At 48.3% G+C, this 24,172-nt stretch overlaps 1 protein-coding gene across 5 annotated transcripts in view; it reads left to right on the forward strand.

Annotated features, from left to right (window-relative positions):
- The window catches only part of LOC119966976 (dynein heavy chain 8, axonemal-like), a 1,648,910-nt gene that overhangs the window by 275,946 nt on the left and 1,348,792 nt on the right, over positions 1-24,172 (forward strand). For all 5 annotated transcript variants that reach the window (XM_038798944.1, XM_038798946.1, XM_038798947.1 and 2 more), the window contains 3 exons: positions 8,261-8,374; positions 18,857-18,964; positions 19,047-19,148. In XM_038798944.1, coding sequence (XP_038654872.1) covers positions 8,261-8,374; positions 18,857-18,964; positions 19,047-19,148 — 324 coding nt within the window. The remainder of the gene's footprint in view (positions 1-8,260; positions 8,375-18,856; positions 18,965-19,046; positions 19,149-24,172) is intronic.

Genomic DNA, 24,172 nt, shown 5'->3' on the forward strand with positions numbered 1-24,172 from the left:
CAACTTCACCCACTTAATAAACCCTTCCCCAAACCCAAACCATTCCAACGTCTCCCACAGGTACTCCCACTCCACCCTATCGAATGCCTTCTCCGCGTCCAGCGCTACCACTATCTCAGCCTCCCCCTCCACTGCCGGCATCATAATTACATTCAGCAATCTCCGCACGTTCGTGTTGAGCTGCCGCCCCTTCACGAACCCCGTCTGGTCCTCATGGATTACCCCTGGCACACAATCCTCTATTCTAGCTGCCAGAATCTTTGCCAGCAACTTGGCATCCACGTTCAGAAGCGAGATAGGCCTGTAGGACCCGCACTGCACGGGGTCTTTATCCCGCTTCAATATCAGGGAGATCAGAGCCTGCGACATTGTCGGGGGCAGAACACCCCCCTCTCGCGCCTCGTTAAAGGCTCGTACCAGTACCGGTCCCACCAAGTCCACATTTTTCTTATAGAATTCCACCGGGAACCCATCTGGCCCCGGCGCCTTCCCCGCTTGCATCTGACCTATTCCCTTGACTAGCTCCTCTAGCCCTATTGGCGCCCCCAGCCCTTCTACCAGCCCCTCCTGGACCCTTGGGAACCTCAATTTGTTTAGGAAGTCCTCCATTCCCCCTCTCCTCGTCGGCGGCTCAGACCGATACAACTCCTTGTAAAAATCCCTAAAGACCCCATTCACTTCTTGCCCCTTCTGCACTACCTTCCCGCCCCTCTCCTTCACTCGCCCAATCTCCCTAGCCGCATCTCGTTTGCGAAGCTGGTGTGCCAGCATCCTGCTCGCCTTTTCCCCATACTCATAGACCGCGCCCTGTGCCCTTCTCCACTGCGTCTCTGCCTTCCTGGTGGTCAGCAGGTCGAACTTGACCTGCAGGCTGCGCCGTTCTCCCAGCAGCCCCTCCTCTGGTGCCTCCGCATATCTCCTATCCACTTCCAATAGCTCCCCCACCAGCCTCTCCCTCTCCTGCCTCTCCTTTCTTTCTCTGTGTGCCCTTATGGAGATCAGCTCTCCCCTGATCACTGCCTTCAGGGCCTCCCAGACCATCCCCACCTGCACCTCACCCGTGTCATTCAAGTCCAGATAGCTCTCAATGCTCTTCCGGACCCTTTTACACACCTCGTCGTCCGCTAACAGCCCCACATCCAGCCGCCACAGCGGGCGCTGGTCCCGCGCCTCCCCCATTTCCACATCCACCCAATGTGGTGCATGATCAGAGATCGCAATGGCCGAGTACTCAGCTTCCCGTACCCTCGGGATCAGCCCCCTGCTCAACACGAAGAAATCGATTCTGGAGTACACTCTATGGACGTGGGAGGAAAAGGAATACTCCCTCGCCCTCGGCCTACCAAACCTCCATGGGTCCACTCCTCCCATCTGCTCCATGTACCCCCTCAACACTTCTGCCGCTGCCGGCCTCCTATTGGTCCTTGAGCTCGATCTGTCTAGCCCGGGGTCCAGCACTGTGTTAAAGTCCCCCCCCCATGATCAAGCCCCCTGCCTCCAGTCCCGGAATGAGGCCCAATAGGCGCCTCATAAAACCCGCGTCATCCCAGTTCGGGGCATATACGTTGACCATCACCACTTTCTCCCCCTGCAGCTTACCCTTCACCATCACATACCTACCCTCCTTATCCGCCACCACCTCCTCCGCCACAAACGACACCCTCTTTCCCACCAGAATCGCCACCCCCCGGTTCTTTGCATCCAATCCAGAGTGGAACACCTGTCCCACCCACCCCCTTCTCAGGCGAACCTGGTCCACTACCTTCAAATGGGTCTCCTGTAACATTGCTACATCAGCCTTCAGTCCCTTCAGGTGTGAGAATACCCTTGATCTCTTGACCGGCCCATTCAGCCCCCTCACGTTCCAAGTGATCAGCCGGGTCGCGGGACGACCTGCCCCCTTCCCCTGCCGATTAGCCATGTCCTGTTCCCTGCTCGCCCCGGGTCGACCCTCCCCTTCTGACCCGCTCCCCATGGCGATGGCCCCCTCCCCCCCCACCTCTCCAGTCCTCCACTTCCCGTTTCTGGTCTTTCCAGCAGCAACCCGGTGTCCCTCCCTAACCCCCCCCCCCCCCCCCCCCCCCCCCCCCCAGGCTAGGACCCCTCCTAGCCGCGATGTACCCTCCATCGTACTCCCGTAAGTCAGCTGGTTCACGCTGACCCGGCTGCTCCTGCCACACTCCGACTCCCCCCGGCTCGGGGGGGGGCCTCCCCCCCCTTGCCACTCCTCCCTGGCCCCGCTCCAACGCGGGAAAGGTCGCCATTGCTAGCCACGCCCCGCACTCCTCCCCTCCCCCCCTCCTCTGCCCCGCGCGCGGGAAAACAGAGGAAAGCCCGCGCTTTCGCCCTGCCACACCCCACCCCGCCATCTTCAGTTCCACCCCCGTCCCCGTCCATGCCTGTAAAGAACCCCCCCTAGTAGCCCATATCCCGATCTGCTGTCCCCCCCGTCCCGCCTCCCCAACTTAACATTATAAATAACAGATAGATAACAAATAACAATGTACTTAACAGTCGCCCTCTACCAAACAGCATAAATAACCATAAATAACCATGAATAACCACAATAACAATAACTAAGGGAAGTTGGCAAAGGGGGGAAAAAACATCAGAAGAAAAACCCAAAGCAAGAGTTCGAGATCCAAACAAAGAAAGAAGAAAAAAAAGGAAACCGTTCCAATAAGAGTTGCACAGTTCCGACCCAGCCGAAAAAAAAAACCGCTTGTTCAGCTAAAAGCACCCGAGCGGCTACGGCCGCCAAGTATCCCCTTGGTCTAATTCGAGTCCAGTTTCTCTTCCTGTACAAAGGCCCACGCCTCCTCTGGGGACTCAAAATAGTGGTGTTGGTTCCTGTAGGTGACCCACAAGCGCGCTGGCTGCAGCATTCCGAACCTGATCCGTTTTGCATGTAGCACCGCCTTCGTCCGGTTGTACCGGGCCCGCCGCTTAGCCACCTCCGCACTCCAGTCCTGGTAGACCCTCACCGTCGAATTCTCCCACTTGCTGCTCCTTTCCCTCTTGGCCCACTCCAGCACTCTCTCACGGTCGCTGAGTCTCTGGAACCGCACCAGCACCGCCCTCGGGGGCTCATTTGCTCTTGGCTTCCTAGCCATGACCCTGGAGGCCTCTTCCAGCTCCAGGGGCGAAGGGACGGCCCCTGCCCCCATCAGGGAGCTCAGCATTTCTGCTACGTATCCCGGGAGGTCTGACCCCTCCAGGCCTTCTGCCAGGCCCAAGATCCTCAGGTTCTTCCGCCTCATTCGGGTATCCAGCTCCTCAAAACGGCTCTGCCATTTCAGGTGGAGTGCCTCGTGCACCTCTACCTTTCCCACAAGGACCGTGGCCTCCTCCTCCCTCACAGTCATCTCCTGCTGCAGCTCCCGAATCGACGCCTCTTGGGTCGCCTGGGCTCCCATCAGCCTGGTGGTCGTCGCATTCATTGACTCCAAGAGCTCCATTTTCAGCTCCGTAAAGAAGCGCAGGAGAGCGGCCTGCTGCTCCTCCGCCCATTTCCTCCATTCCTCGGGTGCGCCACCGGCCGCCATTTTGGTCCTCTTCTCCCGCTTTTTTTGGGGAGCTGCTGTTGCTTTCTTTACCACCCCACTCCGGGTACCGACCATAAAGTTGGTCTGGTTCTCCTCAGGGAGCCTTCCCCCACCGGGATTTGTCCTTACAGCGCCGTTGGGGCCCTCCAATCGGCCCGAAAACACCTTTGTAGCAGGAGCCGCCAAACGTGCGACTTAGCTGGTCATAGCCGCAACCGGAAGTCAGCCAAAGTGCTTTTGACCACTCTCCTTATTTTCTTTTTTTCCTACACAAGAGGGCTACATTTACCATTGTTCCCCAAAAGAAAAATTATAAAACCTCCTGCGCTTGAAACTCCATCACATAAATTTGCATAGGACGGATCACTATAAACTTTGAGTTTCAAATGCCTAGGATCACCTAAAACAGGGAACTTCAAAACACACTCCTGCATTTTTAGTTTGCCCAACACTTTATTTGCTCTTATTATGTCTTCCACTTTGGGATCATTCATCTTTGTACTCAACTCTAAAACATCAAAACTCACGTCTGGTCTAGTCTGTCTTCCTAACCAGTTCAGTTGCCCAATTAATCTTCACAGTTGCTCTTTTTCTATCTTCGAAACCATTGCGTTTTTTTGTGAAAGCAGCCCACGACTAATTGCTATTGGACTGATGCTTTCCAAGTAAGATTGCTGATGTAAAGTTGCCCCTAACTGAGTCTGTCCGATTTCCAAACCAATATATTTAAATGCACCGGAAGCCTGACTTCCAACCCTGACTTCCAACCCTGAAAAAATTACAATAGCTTCGAAATCACTAATCCCACCCCACAAAAAATCATCGACATGCATCATGAAGATGCCAGCAAGATTTCCTTTATATTGCCAATAAAACATTGCAGGATCTGCTTTCAACTGGCAACAGCCTAAATTTAACAAGACTGACCTCACTGAAAAGTACCACACTCTAGATGCATGATTTAATCCATATACACATTTGTTCAACTTCCAGAGTACGCCTTCTGTGTTAGCTGCTTCTTTAGGAGGATGGAGAAAAATGTCTCTCTGGAGCTGATGCCCCTGCAAAAAGGCAGCTTTTATATCTATAGATTTGCATTCCCATGCCTTTGTGGCTAATAGAGCCAAGAAGATCTTTAAAATAACCTTTCCTGCTGTAGGTGAATCTACCCTTAAGTCCTGATCGTCTAAGGTTTCTTCAAATCCCCTTGCCACAAGCCTGGCTTTTGCCTTATAAGTTCCATCTGGAAGAACCTTTTCTGTACAAATCCATCTGTGAGATGGAGCTTTTTGTCCCTTATCGGGTACTTCCGTGTATACCCCAAATTCACTCCAACTATGCAATTCTTGCTGTTCAGCATCTTTGATAACTTTTTCATCTAATTTATTTGAAGCCACCAAAATCTCACGTGCATGTGGGCTTCTACTTCTATTAGTATTCGTAGTCTTACTCCTGTTCCGAGATCTTGATAAACTACGTCCCCTTTCCTGCCTGGTATCTCGTTCTGTACTGCTACTGCTTGATCTTTCTCTTCTGTAGCGGGAAGTCCTTTCAATAGTTCTCGACCTTTTCCTGCAAACCTGTTCACTATCCGATGCACTATCTGAACTGGCACTGCGTTTCTGTGCCCTCCATTTTTGAACTTCGTTTTCCCAATCCATTGTCTTAACTTCTTCCCCTGAATGCTGTACATTCAACCAATGTTTATACTTTCCAGTGGCCTTTCCTGCTCTACTAATAACAGTTGCATCCTTCCATTGACTAGACCCTTCAGGCAAATATGTCACTTTTGTACCAACCTTTGGCAGTTGCCCTTTGCGAAAAATGGCTTGATCTAATTTATCAGAAGTGTCGTGTTCCTCTACAGAAACCCTGTCTATATTAGTTGACTGGTCCTCATAGTTCTGTAACACATGCGTACCAGATGACTCTGGTTCCTCGTCTTGTCTGTCTGCTCTGTCTAAATTTGAAAATTTGTAATCGGTACCCATTATCCTTGATGAATGTACCCTAACAGTTTGATTACCATGTTGCAAAATAAATGTTTTGCCATCTATGCCTATGATCTTCCCTAGGCCTTTCCATTCATTAGAATTGTCTCCTTGTTGAAAAACGGCATCTGATGGCCGTACATTATGTCTTCAAGCTCTGCGAATTCTTTCAGAGACTTCTGCTTCCAAAAAAGCTTTTCTACTGCTATGTAACGCGTTTAAATGTTCAGCAAAACCTGAGCTAATTGTAGTCCCTTCCCAAGCTGGAGGCTGGTCATCCAAAATGGAGGGAATTTTAGGATTTCTACCAAACACTAATTGATAAGGACTATAGCCCCCAACCATCTGCAATGAATTCTTTGCATGTACCGCCCATGCTAAAGCTGAATTTAGTGTGCAGTTTGGTCGATCTCCCAAAATTTTCCGAAGCATGTCATCGATAACAGCATGATTTCTTTCGCAGACACCATTACTAAACGGGCTTTCGGCAGCCGTGTTCATAACTCTGATATTCATGTTTTCACACATATCCCTCAACTCATCATTAGCAAATTCTCCCCCATTGTCCGTAAAGAATTTTGCTGGTGTTCCCATTCCTGTCCTGATCCATTTTTCCACAATTTTGTCCAAAATTACTCTCTTTTCTTTACTTCATACAATCGTTGATTGACTAAATCTGGTAGCTAAATCTACAAAATGCAAAATAAATATTTTATTTGCTTTATCCTAGATCTTAAGGTCCATGGCCACAATGTCATTAAAAATCACTGGCCAAAGGTAGGGTTACTATCGGTCGTGCTGGTGTCCTTCTGTACTTCCTGCAAACTTCACAGCGATCACTAACCTGTTCTATCAGCTTAGAATAGTCATCGTCCCTTACCGCTGCATCCTTTAATAAATTTTTCAGCCTCCAAGGAGACCGATGTGCAAATTGCCTATGCAGTTTTACTACAATAAGCTTTTTACCAGCAAAAGTCGCATTATCAACTGTCATTAATACATCCTTAACCACTCTACTTGAAACGTTATTTGTCAATAATGGAATACTGTGTAAATTGTAAGTCCATCATCTTTCCAAAAATTGTTGCCTTATCCTGTTCCATATCCAGCTTCATGTGAGCTTTCTTCATCGACGGTCTGCTCAGAAGCAAAGGTATCTTACTTGATACAACATCCGTGCTAATAAAATTATTCACTCCAGCAATATTGCAAGGGATCATCACTCTTTTCAGCGACTTCAGACTATTATCATCCCCAAACCTGAAACTTGTGGAACTTTTAAATTCCTTAACCTTGTTACGATTTTCAGCATCCAATGAGTCCAGATAACATTTTAACCAGTCAATCCCACACACAGTAGATGTGCTGCCACTGTCCAATACAGCACAGTTAAAATATTCTGCAACCAACACCCTCATTACCGGCGTAAAACAGCTTGTTAATAGGACAATGCCTTCTTTCTGGTCACTATCTTTTTCCTCTTCTGACTCTTCCGTGTCATGTGTCGCTTCAAATACCCTATCATAAAGAGTTGGACAGTTGAAAGCATAATGGTATTGAGAGTCACATCGAAAACATCGATTTATCATGCCCCGTGCATTTCTGGGGTTCATCCTCCTATTGTAGGTTCTAACTGGGTTTCTGTCTTCATAATTTCCTTGTCTCGGTCTTCTTTTATAGTCTTGAGGCCTGTTCGTAGCCATACGATTTCGCCATCCTGTTTGTAGTGTATTTTCCATATTCTGCCTTATAGCAGGCTGACCTATTTGGGTCATCAGAGCCATTGGAATCGAATGTTTCCCCGAAGTTTTTTGTAAAGCTGTTGTCACCTGTTCGAATAAGGTATCGTTATCCGTAAACTGAACTCCTGTCAAAACCAGGAGCCTATCCATGTTGCTCACTCTAGCACAGTCAAGTAATTTAAAGGCCAAGACAGACTGGAAATTCCAGCCTGTGTTTCTTCAGCCTTTTATATAGCCTACCAAATTCCATTATATGAAATGAAATGAAATGAAAATGAAAATCGCTTATTGTCACGAGTAGGCTTCAATGAAGTTACTGTGAAAAGCCCCTAGTCGCCACATTCCGGCACCTGTCCGGGGAGGCTGGTACGGGAATCGAACCGTGCTGCTGGCCTGCTTGGTCTGCTTTAAAAGCCAGCGATTTAGCTGAGTGAGCTAAACCATAGATAAATCCTCCATTTTCCGGAACTTATCAAAATCCGACCATGCTTCATACGCACTTAACAAGTCATCTTTGTTATAAATCTTGTCCATATAAAGTAATAAAGTCGCCAGACCTTCTTCTGATTCTAACTCTTCCAACCCCAGCTCTGAAAGCACTTTGTTTCGGATTTTACTGCCATATGGTAAAGAAAGAGCCAATGCCATCCTCTGCTACCATTGTAAAATGTACTAGATGCTGTGGTATGAAGAGGCAAGAGTTCAGCTCCTTTTCCACCAACACACCTTTAATGGTTCAAACTCACTCTGCACAGAACTCTACAGATCATCACAAGCTCCAGAGTCCACCTGAAGCCCCTTTACATACCAGTGTAAATCATTGAACACTTAACATAAATGAGACAATCATTGAACACTTAACATAAATGAGACAACTAATTGCAATATCTCTTAACCCATTACTTAACAGCAGACACGGGGAGAACATGCAGACTCCGCACAGACTGATTGAGTACTAATTTGTTTATACCTTATTTTTGAGATATGGCTGGAGCTGGATTCTCAAATCACTGATGCAGCGAATGAAGCAAAGGACAATGTGAAGTTTCTGCAGGGGTTAGAGAAAGTCTGTGAGCCACTTTATAATTCTGATCCGGTAAGCTCTTTAAAAATTTTTCATTATAGGTACTTTTAAAGTACAAATACAGGGTAGAATTCAGCTGGTGGAGGGTGGGCCTTCTTTTTGGTGCAACTAATTTTCAAAGACTGATTTTAACTGCATTAAGATATTGTTGATGAAATGTAATGATTTGGACAACATTCCAGCCGCATCCCGTATGAATTGAGTATGATTTTGAATATCCTTGGTCATCTTTGTAGTGTTTCCTAAATGTTGTAACTGCTGTTTCAAATCTAGTAGTGAGCATTTCTCCACTTGTTAATTGAGTGCTTTAATACACTTTATTTAAATAATTTTAACATAAAGGATGTAGATTAAAACTTGTGACATTTAAAGTGGTTTGAGAAGCCTGTTCCAATCTTACTCCAGTGTATTAGGCTGGGTATGTCAAACTCCCTTGGTAAAGGTGGTTTGGCAGTTAACATGAATTAATTATGTTGCAGGAGATGCTTACTATACAAAATAATCTCAGGAGTTTCCAAGAGAGGATAACTATGAAGCAGGACTCTTCCCAGCTAAGAATTCAGATGGAATTCAGAATGGTTAGGTTGGGTTACGGGGATGGGGTGGAGGCATGGGCTTAAGTGGGGTGCTTTTTCCAGGAGCCGGCAGACTCAATGGACCAAATGGCCTCCTTCTGCACTGTAAATTCTATGATTCTATGATAAGAAACCATAGGTCATTTATGTATAAAAATCTTTGCCAATGTCACAAGTAGGCTTACATTAAAACTACAATGAAGTTACTAGTCGCCACACTCCGGCGCCTGTTCGGGTACACTGAGGGAGAATTCAGAATGCCCAATTCACCAAATAAGCACATCTTTTGGGACTTTTGGAGTGCAGCTCCTTCATCAGGTGATTCGAAACAAACCTGTTGAACTTAACCTGGTGTTGTAAGACTTCTCACTGTGTGCACCCCAGTCCAACGCCAGCATCTCCAAATCCTGGGAAAGAGTGCCTGCCCATCTATAAGACCATAAGACACAGGAGCAGAATTAGGCCACTCGGCCCATCGAGTCTGCTCTGCCATTCAATCATGGCTGATATTTTTCTCATCCCTAATCACCTGCCTTTTCCACATAGCTATGAGGTGAGGTTGAATAAACTTGGTTTGTTCTCACTGGAACAATGGAGGCTGAGGGGCGAAATGATAGAGGTCCACAAAATTATGAGGGGTAGAGACAGAGAGGATAGTCAGAGACTTTTTCCTAGGGTAGAGGGGTCAATTACTAAGAGCCTTAGGTTTAAGGTGCGAGGGGCAAAGTTTAGAGGAGATGTACGAGGCAAGTATTTTTTACACAGAGGGTAGTGGGTGCCTGGAACTCGCTGCCGGTGGAGGTGGTGGAAGAAGGGACGATAGTGACGTTTAAGGGGTATCTTGACAAATACATGAATAGGATGGGAATAGAGGGATACTGACCCCGGAAGTGTAGAAGATTTTAGTTTAGACGGGCAGCATGGTAGCCGCAGGCTTGGACGGTCGAAGGGCCTGTTCCTGTGCTGTACTTTTTTTTGTCCTTTGTTTAACCATTGATCCCCTTAATAATAGAGAACTATCTATCTCTGTCTTAAAGACATTCAGTGATTTGGCCTCCACAGCCTCTGGAGCCAAATACCTTCCACTCCATCCATGCCCCTAAATCTTATAGCCTTTTATCAGGTCAACCCCTCAACCTCCGTCATTCTAATGAAAACAGTCCGAGTCTATTCAGCCTCTCCGCATAGCTGACACCCTCCAGACCTGGCAACAGTCTGGTTAAGCTCCTCTGCGCCCTCTCCAAAGCCTCCACATCTGTCTGGTAGTGTAGTGATCAGAATTGTGCGCAATTGTGCCCCGTCCAATGCAGGCAAGCATTAGGGGCAGCACAGTAGCATTGTGGATAGCACAATCGCTTCACAGCTCCAGGGTCCCAGGTTCGATTCCGGCTTGGGTCACTCTCTGTGTGGAGTCTGCACATCCTTCCCGTGTGTGCGCGGGTTTCCTCCGGGTACTCCGGTTTCCTCCCACAGTCCAAAGATGTGCAGGTTAGGTGGATTGGCCATGATAACAAAGAAAATTACAGCACAGGAACAGGCCCTTCGGCCCTCCCAGCCTGCGCCGATCCAGATCCTTTATCTAAACCTGTCTCCTATTTTCCAAGGTCTACTTCCCTCTGTTCCCGCCCATTCATATACCTGTCTAGATGCGTCTTAAATGATGCTATCGTGTCCGCCTCTACCACCTCCGCTGGTAAAGCGTTCCAGGCACCCACCACCCTCTGCGTAAAAAACTTTCCACGCACATCTCCCTTAAACTTTCCCCCTCTCACCTTGAAATCGTGACCCCTTGTAACTGACACCCCCACTCTTGGGAAAAGCTTGTTGCTATCCACCCTGTCCATACCTCTCATAATTTTGTAGACCTCAATCAGGTCCCCCCCTCAACCTCCGTCTTTCCAACGAAAACAATCCTAATCTACTCAACCTTTCTTCATAGCTAGCACCCTCCATACCAGGCAACATCCTGGTGAACCTCCTCTGCACCCTCTCCAAGGCATCCATATCCTTCTGGTAATGTGGCGACCAGAACTGCATGCAGTATTCCAAATGTGGCCGAACCAAAGTCCTATACAACTGTAACATGACCTGGCAACTCTTGTACTCAATACCCCGTCCGATGAAGGCAAGCATGCTGTATGCCTCTTGACCACTATCAACCTGCGTTGCCACCTTCAGAGTACAATGGACCTGAACTCCCAGATCTCTCTGCACATAAATTTTCCCCAAGACCCTTCCATTGACCATATAGTCCGCTCTTGAATTTGATCTTCCAAAATGCATCACCTCGCATTTGCCTGGATTGAACTCCATCTGCCATTTCTCTGCCCAACTCTCCAATCTATCTATATTTTGTTGTATTCTCTGACAGTCCTTCTCGCTATCTTAGTATCATCTGCAAACTTGCTAATCAGACCACCTATACCTTCCTCCAGGTCATTTATGTAGATCACAAACATCAGTGGTCCGAGCACGGATCCCTGTGGAACACCACTAATCACCCTTCTCCATTTTGAGACACTCCCTTCCACCACTACTCTCTGTCTCCTGTTGCCCAGCCAGTTCTTTATCCATCTAGCTAGTACACCCTGAACCCCATACGACTTCACTTTTTCCATCAACCTGCCATGGGAAACCTTATCAAACGCCTTACTAAAGTCCATGTATACGACATCTACAGCCCTTCCCTCATCAATTAACTTTGTCACTTCCTCAAAGAATTCTATTAGGTTTGTAAGACATGACCTTCCCTGCACAAAACCATGCTGCCTATCACTGATAAGTCTATTTTCTTCCAGATGTAAATAGATCCTATCCCTCAGTATCTTCTCCAACAGTTTGCCTACCACTGACGTCAAGCTCACAGGTCTATAATTCCCTGGATTATCCCTGCTACCCTTCTTAAACAAAGGGACAACATTAGCAATTCTCCAGTCCTCCGGGACCTCACCTGTGCTCAAGGATGCTGCAAAGATATCTGTTAAGGCCCCAGCTATTTCGACCCTCGCTTCCCTCAGTAACCTGGGATAGATCCCATCCGGTCCTGGGGACTTGTCCACCTTAATGTCTTTCAGAATACCCAAAACTTCCCCCTTCCGTATGACAACTTGACCGAGAGTATTTAAACATCCATCCCTAGTCTCAACATCCATCTTGTCCCTCTCCTTTGTGAATATCGATGCAAAATACTCATTAAGAATCTCACCCATTTCCTTTGAGTCCACGCATAAAATCCCTCTTTTGTCTTTAAGTGGGCCAATCCTTTTTCCAGTTACCCTCTTGCTCCTTACATACGTATAAAATACTTTGGGATTTTCCTTAACCCTGTTAATCAAAGATATTTCATGACCCCTTTTAGCCCTCTTTATTGCGCGTTTGGACACTAAGGGCAATGATAAATTGCCCTTAGTGTCCAAAATTGCCCTTAGTGTTGGGTGGGGTTACTGGGTTATGGGGATCGGGTGGAGGTGTTGACCTTGGGTAGGATGCTCTTTCCAAGAGCCGGTGCAGACTCGATGGGCCGAATGGCCTCCTTCTGCACTGTAAATTCTATGTCTATTTCACATGCATTCTTTACCACCTTATCCATTTGTGTTGCCACTTTCAAAGATCTATTTCAAAGCCAGATCTCTCTGACTTTCTGTTTTCCTAAGAGTTTGACATTTCCTTTGGATCCACGGTGAAGAATCACTGAAGCGACTACACGATGACATCAATAAGTTCCATCCCACTATCAGACTCACCATGGACTACTCTACAGAATCTGTTGCATTCTTGGACACACTCATCCCCATCAAGGACGGTCATCTCAGCACTTTGCTTTACCGCAAGCCCATGGATAACCTCACGATGCTCCACTTCTCCAGCTTCCAATCTAAGCACATTAAAGAAACCATCCCCTATGGACAAGCCCTCCGTATACACAAGATCTGCTCAGACGAGGAGGAGCGTAGCAGACATCTACGGATGCTGAAAGATGCCCTCGTACGAACGGAATATGGCGCTCAACTCATCGATCGACAGTTCCAACATGCCACAGCAAAAATACCACACCGACCTCCTCAGACGACAAACACGGGACACAAACAACAGAGTACCCTTCGTCGTCCAGTTCTTCCCTGGAGCGAAGAAACTACGACATCTTCTTTGCAGCCTTCAACACGTCATCGATGAAGACGAACATCTTGCCAAGGTCCCCCCACACCCTCACTACTTGCCTTCAAACGACCGCGCAACCTCAAACAAACCATTGTTTGCAGCGAACTACCCAGCCTTCAGAACAACACCACACTACCCTGCCATGGCAATCTCTGCAAGACGTGCCAGATCATCGACATGGGTACCACCATTACATGTGAGAACATCACCCACCAGGTACGTGGTACATACTCGTGTGACTCGGCCAACATTGTCTACCTCATACTCCGCAGGAAAGGATGTCCCGAAGCGTGGTACATTGGCGCGACCATGCAGACGCTGCGACAACAGATGAACGGACTTTGTGCGACAATCGCCAGGCAGGAACGTTCCCTTCCAGACGGGAACACTTCAGCAGTCAAAGGCATTTAGTTTCTAATCTTCGGGTAAACGTTCTCCAAGGCGGCCTTCAGGCCACGCGACAACGCAGGATCGCCGAGCTGAAACTTATAGCCAAGTTGCGCACACATGAGTATGGCCTCAACCAGGACCTTGGATTCATGTCGCATTACATTCACCCCCCACCATCTGGCCTGGGCTTGCGAAATCCTCCAACTGTCCTGTCTTGAGACAATTCACACCTCTTTAACTTGTGATTATCCCTCCAGTTGCTCCATCTGGACCTGTAAAGACTTAATTACCTGCAAAGACTCTCATTGAAAGTATCGTCTTGCATCTTTGACTTTGTTGAAATATATGTTTCTGGAACCCACCTCTTCATTCACCCGAGGAAGGAGCTGTGCTCTGAAAGCTAGTGATTCGAAACAAACCTGTTGGACTTTAACCTGGTGTTGTAAGACTTTTTACTGTGCTCACCCCAGTCCAACACCAGCATCTCCACATCATCTCTTGCTTGTGCTGCTGCTAGATGTTAACCTCTCTTGCTTCTGAGGCTGCTAGAAGTTAACCTATCTTGCTTCTGAGGCTGCTAGATGTTAAACTTTCTTGCTTCTGAGGCTGCTAGCAATTATACCTTGGTTCCATTTTGATTTTGCCATCTGTGTATTTGGCTATCACCCCCCACCAAATTCCTTAACTCAAGACATTATCATATGTTTAGTTAATTGACCTTCCCAATTGTCTTTCATAATCTATTCACATCTGATTCTTACCTGAATGTCCTTCTAATCTTGTTACTGGGAGAGACGCATCTCACCCAGCCTTTTTAAAACTGCTACTGCTATTTGTAGGCAAATGCCTCCATGTTGCTGGGCAGGCCGCATCCCATTATGTTTTGGTTCAATTAGTTTTACTGCTGTTAGGAAATTATGAATTGGAGATGCCGGCATTGGACTGGGGTGAGCACAGTAAGAAGTCTGACAACACCAGGTTAAAGTCCAATATGTTTGTTTCAAACACTAGCTTTCAGAGCCCTGCTCCTTCCTCAGCTCCTTCCTCACCTGAGGAAGGAGTAGTGCTCCGAAAGCCAGTGTTTGAAACTAACATGTTGGACTTTAACCTGGTGTTGTTAGTAAATTAGTTTACTACTGTTGTCGTTGGGAAAAATCATGACTGGGCCTTACCAGTGATGCCGGGAGTGGGGGTTCTTTTGTATTACTATTAAATCAGGGCGGCCGTTCTGACCTTGCCTCACCACTGGCGCCAAATGAATTTCTAAGAATGGATGGATTGTGATCTGGATCGCGCCAATCCACCCAGCAGGAACCATCAGACCATAAGACATAAGGGCAGAATTAGGCCACTCGGCCAATCGAGTCTGCTCCGCCATTCAATCATGGCTGATATTTTTCTCATCCCCATTACCCCTGATCCCCTTATTGATATTAGACCATAAGACATAGGAGTTGAATTAGGCCACTTGGCCCATCGAGTCTGCTCCGCCATTCAATCATGGCTGAGATTTTTCTCATCCCCATTCTCCTGCTTTCTCCCCACAACCCCTGATCCCCTTATTAATCAAGAACCTATCTATCTGTCTTAAAGACACAGTGTTTTGGCCTCCACAACCTTCTGCGTCAAAGAGTTATACAGATTCACCACTCTCTGGCTGAAGAAATTCCTCCTCATCTCTGTTTTAAAGGATTGGCCCTTTAGTCTGAGATGGTGTCCTCTGGTTCTACTTTTTCCTGCAAGTAGAAACATCCTCTCCATGTCCACTCGATCCAGGCCTCGCAGTATGAAATGTTTGCCAGATTTCCCTTTGGAATTTGGTTTGCATGGCAATCAGTTGATACAACTTATTATTGAAAGTAATTAGTTGTTCTAAAAATTAGCATGCATTAGATTTGAATGAAAATATTTTCAAAAAGCTGACAGTGGACCACTTTGGGACCAGTAATCATAGTTCTATTAATTTTAAAGTAGTTATGGAAAGAGACAAAAAAAGGGGCAGCACAGTAGCACAGTGGTTAGTACAGTTGCTTCACAGCTCCAGGGTCCCAGGTTCTATTCCTGGCTTGGGTCACTGTATGTAAGGAGTCTGCACGTTCTCCCCGTGTCTGCGTGGGTTTCCTCCGGGTGCTCCGGTTTCCTCCCACCGTCCAAAGATGTGCAGGTTAGGTGGATTGGCCATGATAAATTTCCCTTAGTGCCCAAAAAAGTTAGGTGAGGTTACTGGGTTATGGGGATAGGGTTGAGGCAGGGGCTTAAGTAGGGTGCTCTTTCCAAGGGCCGGCGCAGGCTCGATGGGCTGAATGGTCTCCTGCACTGTAAATTCTATGATTCTGTGAATCTATCAAGAAAAAGAATAACCAAACAAGATTACATTTACACAGTTAAAAGTTAAATTTAGTCTTACAGAACATTCTCGCCCAAAAATTTCCAACTTGGTTGGACTCACCAATAAATACCCCTTTAGGCAATAATCCCTTACGGTTATTTAATCTATAAACGCCAGTAATACTGCAACAAGGCAAACCCATTGTTGCTGCTGGGGCTATATATCATGGGTGAGATTCTCAGTAGCCCAAGCCAAAATCGTGTTCGGCGATTGGGCGGGGGAAATCAGGGCCGGAGCCGGTTTGATGCCATTCAGCCATGTTTCCCCCCCCCCCCCTCCGAAATGGCATCACCTTGATGCGCGCCACGCTCAGTCGCAATGCCATTGGCACCTCATCGGCTAGCCTACCTCCGATGCTCCACTCCCAATGGGCCGAGTTCCATTCGGCACGGACCACATGTGTTCCCACAAATCGTGAATCCAGCTTGCTGGCTGCAGACTGTCCAGCGCCGCCACACCCGGCCGGGATACATGTCGATGGCCGGGGGTCTTCTGCAAGGGTTGGATGGTAGGGCATGGCCATGGGTGAGCTGTGGGGTCGCGAATGGCCGGTTGGATCTGCGCATGGCCGTGCCATCTTGTACGGCACTACTGCTAAAGGTCATCATCCGTGCGCATGTGCGGCCCGGGACCCGTTCATTTTCCGATTTCAGTTCGGGAGGCGGGTATTTCAGTCAGCGCCGGTGCTCGCCCTTCGCCGGTGCCGGAATCGGTGAGGGGTCAGCACCGATTTATTTTCACGTGGACCTCTCACAGATTCTCCATTCGAAACGCCACTTCGCTGCAGCAACGGAAAATCCAGCCCCATATGGTTTCTCACTCCCACTCTACAGTGGAAATTCAAGAAACTTTAAATCAAAACCCTGCTTTCCGAAAATGTAATATTTTGCCAGCTCAGAACATCATTCAAGTGTGTCTTACATGGCCACTCTCCACACAGCTTTCACATCTCTCCTGAGGTAGCCTTTTTCCATCCTAGAATGCCTATAATGCAGAAGGAGGCCTTTTAGCCCATCAAGTCTGTACTGACCCTCTGAAAGAGAATCCTACCTAGGCCCACTCCCCCCCTCCCATCCTTGTAACCCTACCTAACCTGCACATCGTTGGACTGTGGGAGAAAACCGGAGCACCCGAAGGAAACCTATACAGATGCAGGGAGAACGTGCAAACTCCACACAGTCATCCAAGGCCGGAATCGGTTCCATTATCCTCATCCTTGTTTGAATCTTGGCTTGTCATATATAAAATCTTTCATCTTCTATTGCCCTCGTCTTTGGGTCAAGTGAAATTTAACAATCTTGCCGTGTCAATTTATGACCTTTCCCAAGTTTACTCCCCTTATAAATTTAGCAGATTAAAATCCAAATCCTCCCTTATTTCCTAATGCAAATATCCACCCTTGGTTCAAAAAGAAAAATATAGAGAATTCAATTTTGCCATATTAACTTCAAGTGCATGTCATACTGTGGAGGCAGCACGATAGCATACTGGTTAGCACAGTTGTTTTACAGCTCCAGGGTCCCAGGTTTTATTCCCGGCTGGGTCACTGTCTGTGCGGAGTCTGCACGTTCTCCTCCTTTAAGACCCGACAACTTGTAGTTAATCTGTCTTCAGTTAAATTAAGATGCTAACACACACAGCCGCAAGCCTGTTTTACAGACATTAAACTTAACATTAAAAATAATTCATCACAATTATCTTTACCATTTTGCCACACTTAGCTAATTCCATCCTCTCATACTACCTCTCCCATGCCATCTACATTCTACACATGCTATTCCTTACAAGCCTTTCCCTCTTTCCAATGTGTTATGGTACCTGGACCAGACCCCAATTTAGATTAGGAAACCGAACGAGAGCCCAATAATTTTGCAATTTGTAAACGGTGAGGAAAAGATAGCTCACTCCAGGAATGAATCCACTGACAACCTAAGAATCTTTTATATCAAAACAAACTTTATTATTAACATAAAATTCACCCCATTATCATCCAAGGAGAAACAGCTTTTCAATTAACAGTTAAATAGTTCCAAAAAAACTGGGACTGGATTCGGCATTTTTAAGGCTAAGTGCGGAGGATCTGTGGGGTTTTCGCGTGAAAAAGATCAGCGGCGCCCCCCCCCCCCTCCCCCCCCCACCGATCCTGCGACCGGTGAGGGACTCGCAGCCACGCCGCGTAAAACTCCCAGCCCATGATATAACCGGCCGGAGAAAGCCGGGTTGGTGGTTGCACATATGCATGGCGACGACCTGCAGCAATCGCGCCGTAAAACATGGCGCCGGCCATGCGTGGACCCGACCTGCCAGATTTTCCCCCCACCAGTGCCCTTCGCTGAAGCTCCCCCCGGCCAACAGCACGGCTCCCGCCAGATTTGGCGGCGGTGGACACAGTCCGCAGCCGTGAATGGGACTGGTCCTTTGCCTGAGATTCTGGTCCAGTTCTAACCAGCAGATTCAAAACTGCTTCCGGAATGCAATTCTATCTTTAAAGTTACCAAGGCAGTTTGCCACACCCAATGTGCTTTCATTTCACTGGAACAGCTTTAAAATAAAAACAGAGAAAACAGGGAAACTCTGCTTCTTTCTTCTGCAGTCCAAAGCAACAAACCAAAACTGAAACCCAAACCCTAAAGCCCCTCTCACCTGACAGCCACAGCTCAGTTCCACCCATAAATAACATCACTGAAGCCGTGCTGCAAGCCATGTTGTAAGACCAATCCTGTCTTAAAGGGACACTCACATAACAATTGGGACAGCAGCACACCACCTCTTGGTAGCTACACACATATCACAAGCTCCAGTCCTCTGTGCAACCCACATGCCTTTGCATATGACAGGCATCGCCTGCTTATCAATCCATCAACTGACCCCTTAAACTGACCAATCAAAGTAGTATGGACAGACAAAAACTGCATCTAATTATTATAAGTATTTTTGTCTTCCAGTACCACAATCACAGTTATGAAATAATTTAATTTCCAGGTGACTATGACTAAAGGTGTTCCAAATTTAATAAATGCAATTCAAATGATCCACAATGTGTCAAGATACTACAATACCTCACAGCAGATGACCTCCCTATTCATTAAGGTAGGTACCTTAATTTGTTCATGAATTTAATCTTTGAATGTATTTGGATAACTCTGCTGTGATTGTATGTTACTAACTTTAGGTCACAAACCAAATGGTTACAGCTTGCAAGGAATATATCACTGAGGATGGCAGCACTCGTGTGTGGGATCAGAATTCTGAAATCGTTATTCGAAAAGTGGAGGTAAAATTTACTAAAATATTAATTCTACTTCAGAACTTTAGACTTTTTAACAGCTGCACAAATTGCCATACTCTGGTGGGAGAGTACATCAGAATTTATGTTGGATAGTGTCTCTGTCACTTTTTCTCCTGAAAATCTACAGCAGGTCAATAATATCTCCTACACCAGATTTTCTACTTTGTAGTTATGGAAAGGAATGTAGAATTCTGAAATTAAAGAACAAAATGTTGGAAGTGCTGGCCACCAGATGGGATTAGCAAAGGAAAAAGGTCAGAAAATTGGTATCAGTGCTGAGGGACCAGACATATCTTTTGAGAAACAGTTCTTGATTGTGGAAGAATATATTGCAAATTGTTGACACTATTTTGCAACTTAAATTTCAGCAGCACATAGCAGGGGGTGATTTCAGCTAGCAGTCTGAAATTGCCAACGCGAAAATCCAGAGAGAATCCGGAAATCTGATTCTCTCCGGAGAAGTTGCATTTCCCTATTTGCCACTTCACTCGCCGGTGATGCCCACCTGGTAGAAAGAAGGGGCTTCAGTTTAAAATTTCATCTTGAACATTGCAACGTTCCGTCAGTACTACACCAGATATATTCATTGAACCACCAGATATATTCACAGTGGACAGTAATAAAATTGGAAAATAAAACAAGAAAAATGCCTGCCCTACATTATTACAGAGACTTGGGCGGGATTTTCCATCCAGCGACGCTGGAATCACAAATTGCCATCGGGTGTCAGCCGCAAATCGAGGTCAGCGCTCAAAGGAGCCATGCTCAGGCGCTCCGATGGTGGCATGGATGCATTCCACTTTCCGCGCTGGCATTCCTACAGTAGTATTCGTTAACATATCAGTAACGGGTCCGACCCAGTAGTCTCCGGGTTCCCATGATGCTCTGGAAGTGACGCCAGTGTGGTTCACTTGTGGTATTTAAAAATAGGGACTGGGCACCGTGGCTGCTGAGGGAGATGAGAGGTATGAAAAGTTTGCAAAGGCCATTGGTGGATGACAGTGGTGGAGCCACTGTTTGTGGCTAGTTTAGGGGCTGGTTTAGCACAGTGGGCTAAACAGCTGGCTTGTAATGCAGAACAATGCCAGCAACGTGGGTTCAATTCCCGTACCGGTCTCACCGAACAGGTGCTGGAATGTGGCGACCAGGGGCTTTTCACAGTAACTTCATTGAAGGCTACTTGTGACAATAAGCATTTATTAATGTTATTATTAGCGTTTGATCTGCCAGGGGGAGCAGCAGTGGGTGACCAGGAGAAAAGCTGTGGATTCGGGTTGACCCACAAGATGCTGGCAACCCTCTGCACCCATCCCAGTGGAGGGGGATAAGGGGAAGAGCAGAGCGCACCCCGAACTGCGGACACATGCACCGTGGTCTTCAGCACCCACCCTGACAAACTGTACCTTTTAAGGCAGGTGCCCAAAGAGTGGCACTGTCAGCTAGCCGACCCCATAGGACCACCGATCGTCACCAATCCCACCTACCTACTGTGCCCTGCTCCCATCCATCCTATCCCGGGACAGGTAGGCATGACCCTTATGTCACACACAGGACAATGTCAGTGGCATACGGTAACACCCCCGATGCACGATCAATTGTACAGAGTTCACGTTTCGAGAGGAACAGAATGTAGGTTTCGAGAGGAAGAGAGTTTACGTTTCGAGAGGAACAGAGTGCAGGTGTCAAGAGAAACAGAGTTCATGTTTTGAGAGGAACAGAGTGCAAGTTTCGAGAGGAGCAGAGTGCAGGTTTCGAGAGAAACTGAATGCAGGTTTCGAGAGGAACAGAGTGACACAAGATCAATTGAATAAAGACTCAGATTGGGTACAACTGTGGCTTTGTTGAAGTAAGATGTGTGGCCTCCCACAGCAGCTGGTGAAATGGCTGCTGAATAGAGGACACACCCCTCTTGTGGGCGGAGCCAGCAGGCAGGGGCTACCAGTGAACTTGTAGTACAGGTCCTACCTTACACCACCTAATACAGGTGTAACAGTAGTTTACCACATTCACCCCCTGTTAGAAATGAGTTCGGCGGGGGTGGTGGAGAACTAGATACAGTAGTGAATTTATGTACAGTGTTTTATCAGGGAAAAGAGAAAATAAAAGTCCTTTGAAAGTCCGGTGCCAGTTAGAGATTCAACCGGTCTGGTGCCTTGACATTCCGCTGGGAGCGACGTAGCGGTGGCGGCGATGTCGATGCTGGCAATGGCGATGCTGGCCTGATGTTGTTTGACTCCGGGAGTGTGCCAAAATCCTCTTCATCCTCTGGCGTGGGCAGGGGAAGGAGGGATGGTCCTGGTGGGGTTAATGTTGGGAGCGCTGGGGGAGTGGAGGGTGACGCCGGGCTGGAGAACTGTGTATGGGTGGAACCTGCTGGTGCCAGGTCCCTGAGGGAGACAGTATCTTGGCAGCCGTCGGGGTATGCCACATAGGCATACTGGGGGTTGGCATGGAGCAAATGCACCCTATCCACCAACGGGTCTGCCTTGTGGAGTTTGTCGTGCCTACGGAGCAGGACCAGTCCTGGAGCTGCGAGCCAAGTGGGGAGTGACACCCCGGATGTGGACTTCCTGGGGAAGGCAAAAAGACGTTCATGGGGTGTGTTATTCGTAGCGGTGCACAGTAGTGACCGGATGGAGTGTAGTGCATCAGGGAGGACCTCCTGCCAGCGAGAGGCTGGGAGGTTCCTGGACCGTAGGGCCAGTTGGACGGCCCTCCATACCGTCCCGTTCTCCCTCTCTACCTGCCCGTTTCCCCAGGGATTATAGCTGATCGTCCTGCTGGAGGTGATACCCCTGCTGAGCAGGAACTGATGCAGCTCAACATTCATGAATGAGGATCCCCTGTCACTGTGGATGTAGGCGGGGAAACCAAACAGAGCGAAGATTAAGGCTTAGGGCTTTGATGACAGTGGCAGACGTCATATCGGGGCCTGTCTTGGCGAAGGGGAATCTGCAGTACTCATCGACCACACTGAGAATATTCGGGTTTCGGTCGGTGGAGGGGAGGGGCCCTTTGAAATCCATGCTGAGGCGTTCAAAGGGGCGGGAGGCCTTCACCAGGCGGCACGGTCCGGCCGGTAGACGTGCGGCTTGCACTCCGCACAGACCTGGCAGTCCCTGGTACCTGTCCGTACTTCCTCGACGGAGTAGGGCAGATTGCGAGCCTTGACATGATGGTACAATCGCATTACCCCCGGGTGACAAAGGCTGTTGTGTAGTGCCCAGAGTCGGTCTACTTGTGAACTGGCACATGTATCTCGAGATAGGGCATCTGGGGGCTCGTTGAGTTTGCCGGGGCGATACAAAATCTCGTAATTATAGGTGGAGAGCTCGATTCTCCACCGCAAAATTTTATCGTTTTTGATCTTGCCCCGCGTGTTGTTAAACATGAATGCTACCGACCATTGGTCAGTGAGGAGCGTGAATCTCCTGCCTGCTAGGTAATGCCTCCAATGCCGACAGCTTCAATGATAGCTTGGGCCTCTTTTTCGACAGCCGAGTGCCGAATTTCTGAGGTATGAAGCTTGCGGGAAAAGAATGCCACGGGTCTGCCTGCCTGATTGAGGGTGGCGGCAAGTGTGACGTCTGATGCGTCGCTTTCTACTTGGAAGGGCAGTGTTTCATCTACTGCGTGCATCCCGGCCTTGGCTATATCAGCTCTGATAGGGGCGAAGGCCTGTTGTGCCTCGGCCGTAAGGGGAAAGTGGATGGACTGAATGAGTGGGCGGGCCTTGTCCGCATAGTTTGGGATCCACTGAGCGTAGTAGGAGAAGAAACCCAGGCAGCGTTTGAGGCCCTGGGGCAGTGGGGGAGGGGAAGCTCCCTGATGGGGCGCATGCGGTCGGGATTGGGCCCCAGAACTCCGTTCTGGACCACATAGCCAAGGGTGGCTAAGCGGGTTGTGCTGAACACGCACTTCTCCTTGTTGTAGGTGAGGTTGAGGAGAGTGGCGGTGTGGAGGAATTTGGCACGGTTGGCGTCGTGGTCCTACTGATCGTGGCCGCAGATGGTGACGTTGTCTAGGTACGGTAAGGTGGCCCGCAAACCGTACCGGTTGACCATTCGGTCCATCTCCCTTTGGAAGACCGAGACCCCGTTGGTGACGCCGAAGGGAACCCTGAGGAAGTGATAGAGCTGACCGTCCGCCTCGAAAGCAGTGTATGGACGGTCCGATTTACGAATGGGGAGCTGGTGGTAGGTGGATTTGAGGTCTATCGTTGAGAAGACCCGGTACTGCGCAATCTGATTGACCATATCAGATATGCGTGGGAGGGGGTACGCGTCGAGCTGCGTGTACCGATTGATGGTCTGGCTGTAGTCCACGACGGTTATGTGTTTCTCCCCAGTTTTAACGACTACCACTTGGGCTCTCGAGGAGCTGTTGCTGGCCTCGAAGATGCCTTCCCCAAGCAACTGATGGACCTCGGACCTGATGATGGTCTTGTCCTGGGTGTTGTACCGTCTGCTCCTGGTGGCAATGGGTTTGCATACCGGAGATAGATTGGCAAAGAGGGAGGGTGGGTCGACCTTTAGGGTCGCGAGGCCGCACACAGTGAGAGGTGGTAGGGGCCCGCCGAATTTGAGGGTAAGGCTCTGGAGATTTCACTGGAAGTCCAGGCCTAGTAGTAGTGCAGCGCAGAGATTAGGAATGACATAGAGGCAGAAACTGCTCAATTCTACGCCCTAGACGTGAGAGTGACTGTGCAGAACCCCCGGATTGCGACGGAATGGGAACCGGAGGCCAGGGAGATTCTTTGATTGGTGGGGTGGACCGCGAGGGAGCAGCGCCTTACCGTATCCGGGAGGATGAAGCTTTCCGTGCTCCCGGAGTCCAGCAGGCAAAAGGTCACGCGACCGTTGATTCTCACACTGGTCGAAGCGGTTGCCAGGTTGTGCGGACGAGACTGGTCGATCATCACTGAGGTGAGCTGCGGTCGGTCGTCGCTGGCATCAGAAGATGGAGAGTGTGGGGGGCCCAGGTAGTGGAATGCTGTCGGCGTCCATGCC

Source organism: Scyliorhinus canicula, chromosome 6, assembly GCF_902713615.1.
Source record: "Scyliorhinus canicula chromosome 6, sScyCan1.1, whole genome shotgun sequence".
In the NCBI taxonomy this organism is placed as follows: Eukaryota; Metazoa; Chordata; class Chondrichthyes; order Carcharhiniformes; family Scyliorhinidae; genus Scyliorhinus; species Scyliorhinus canicula.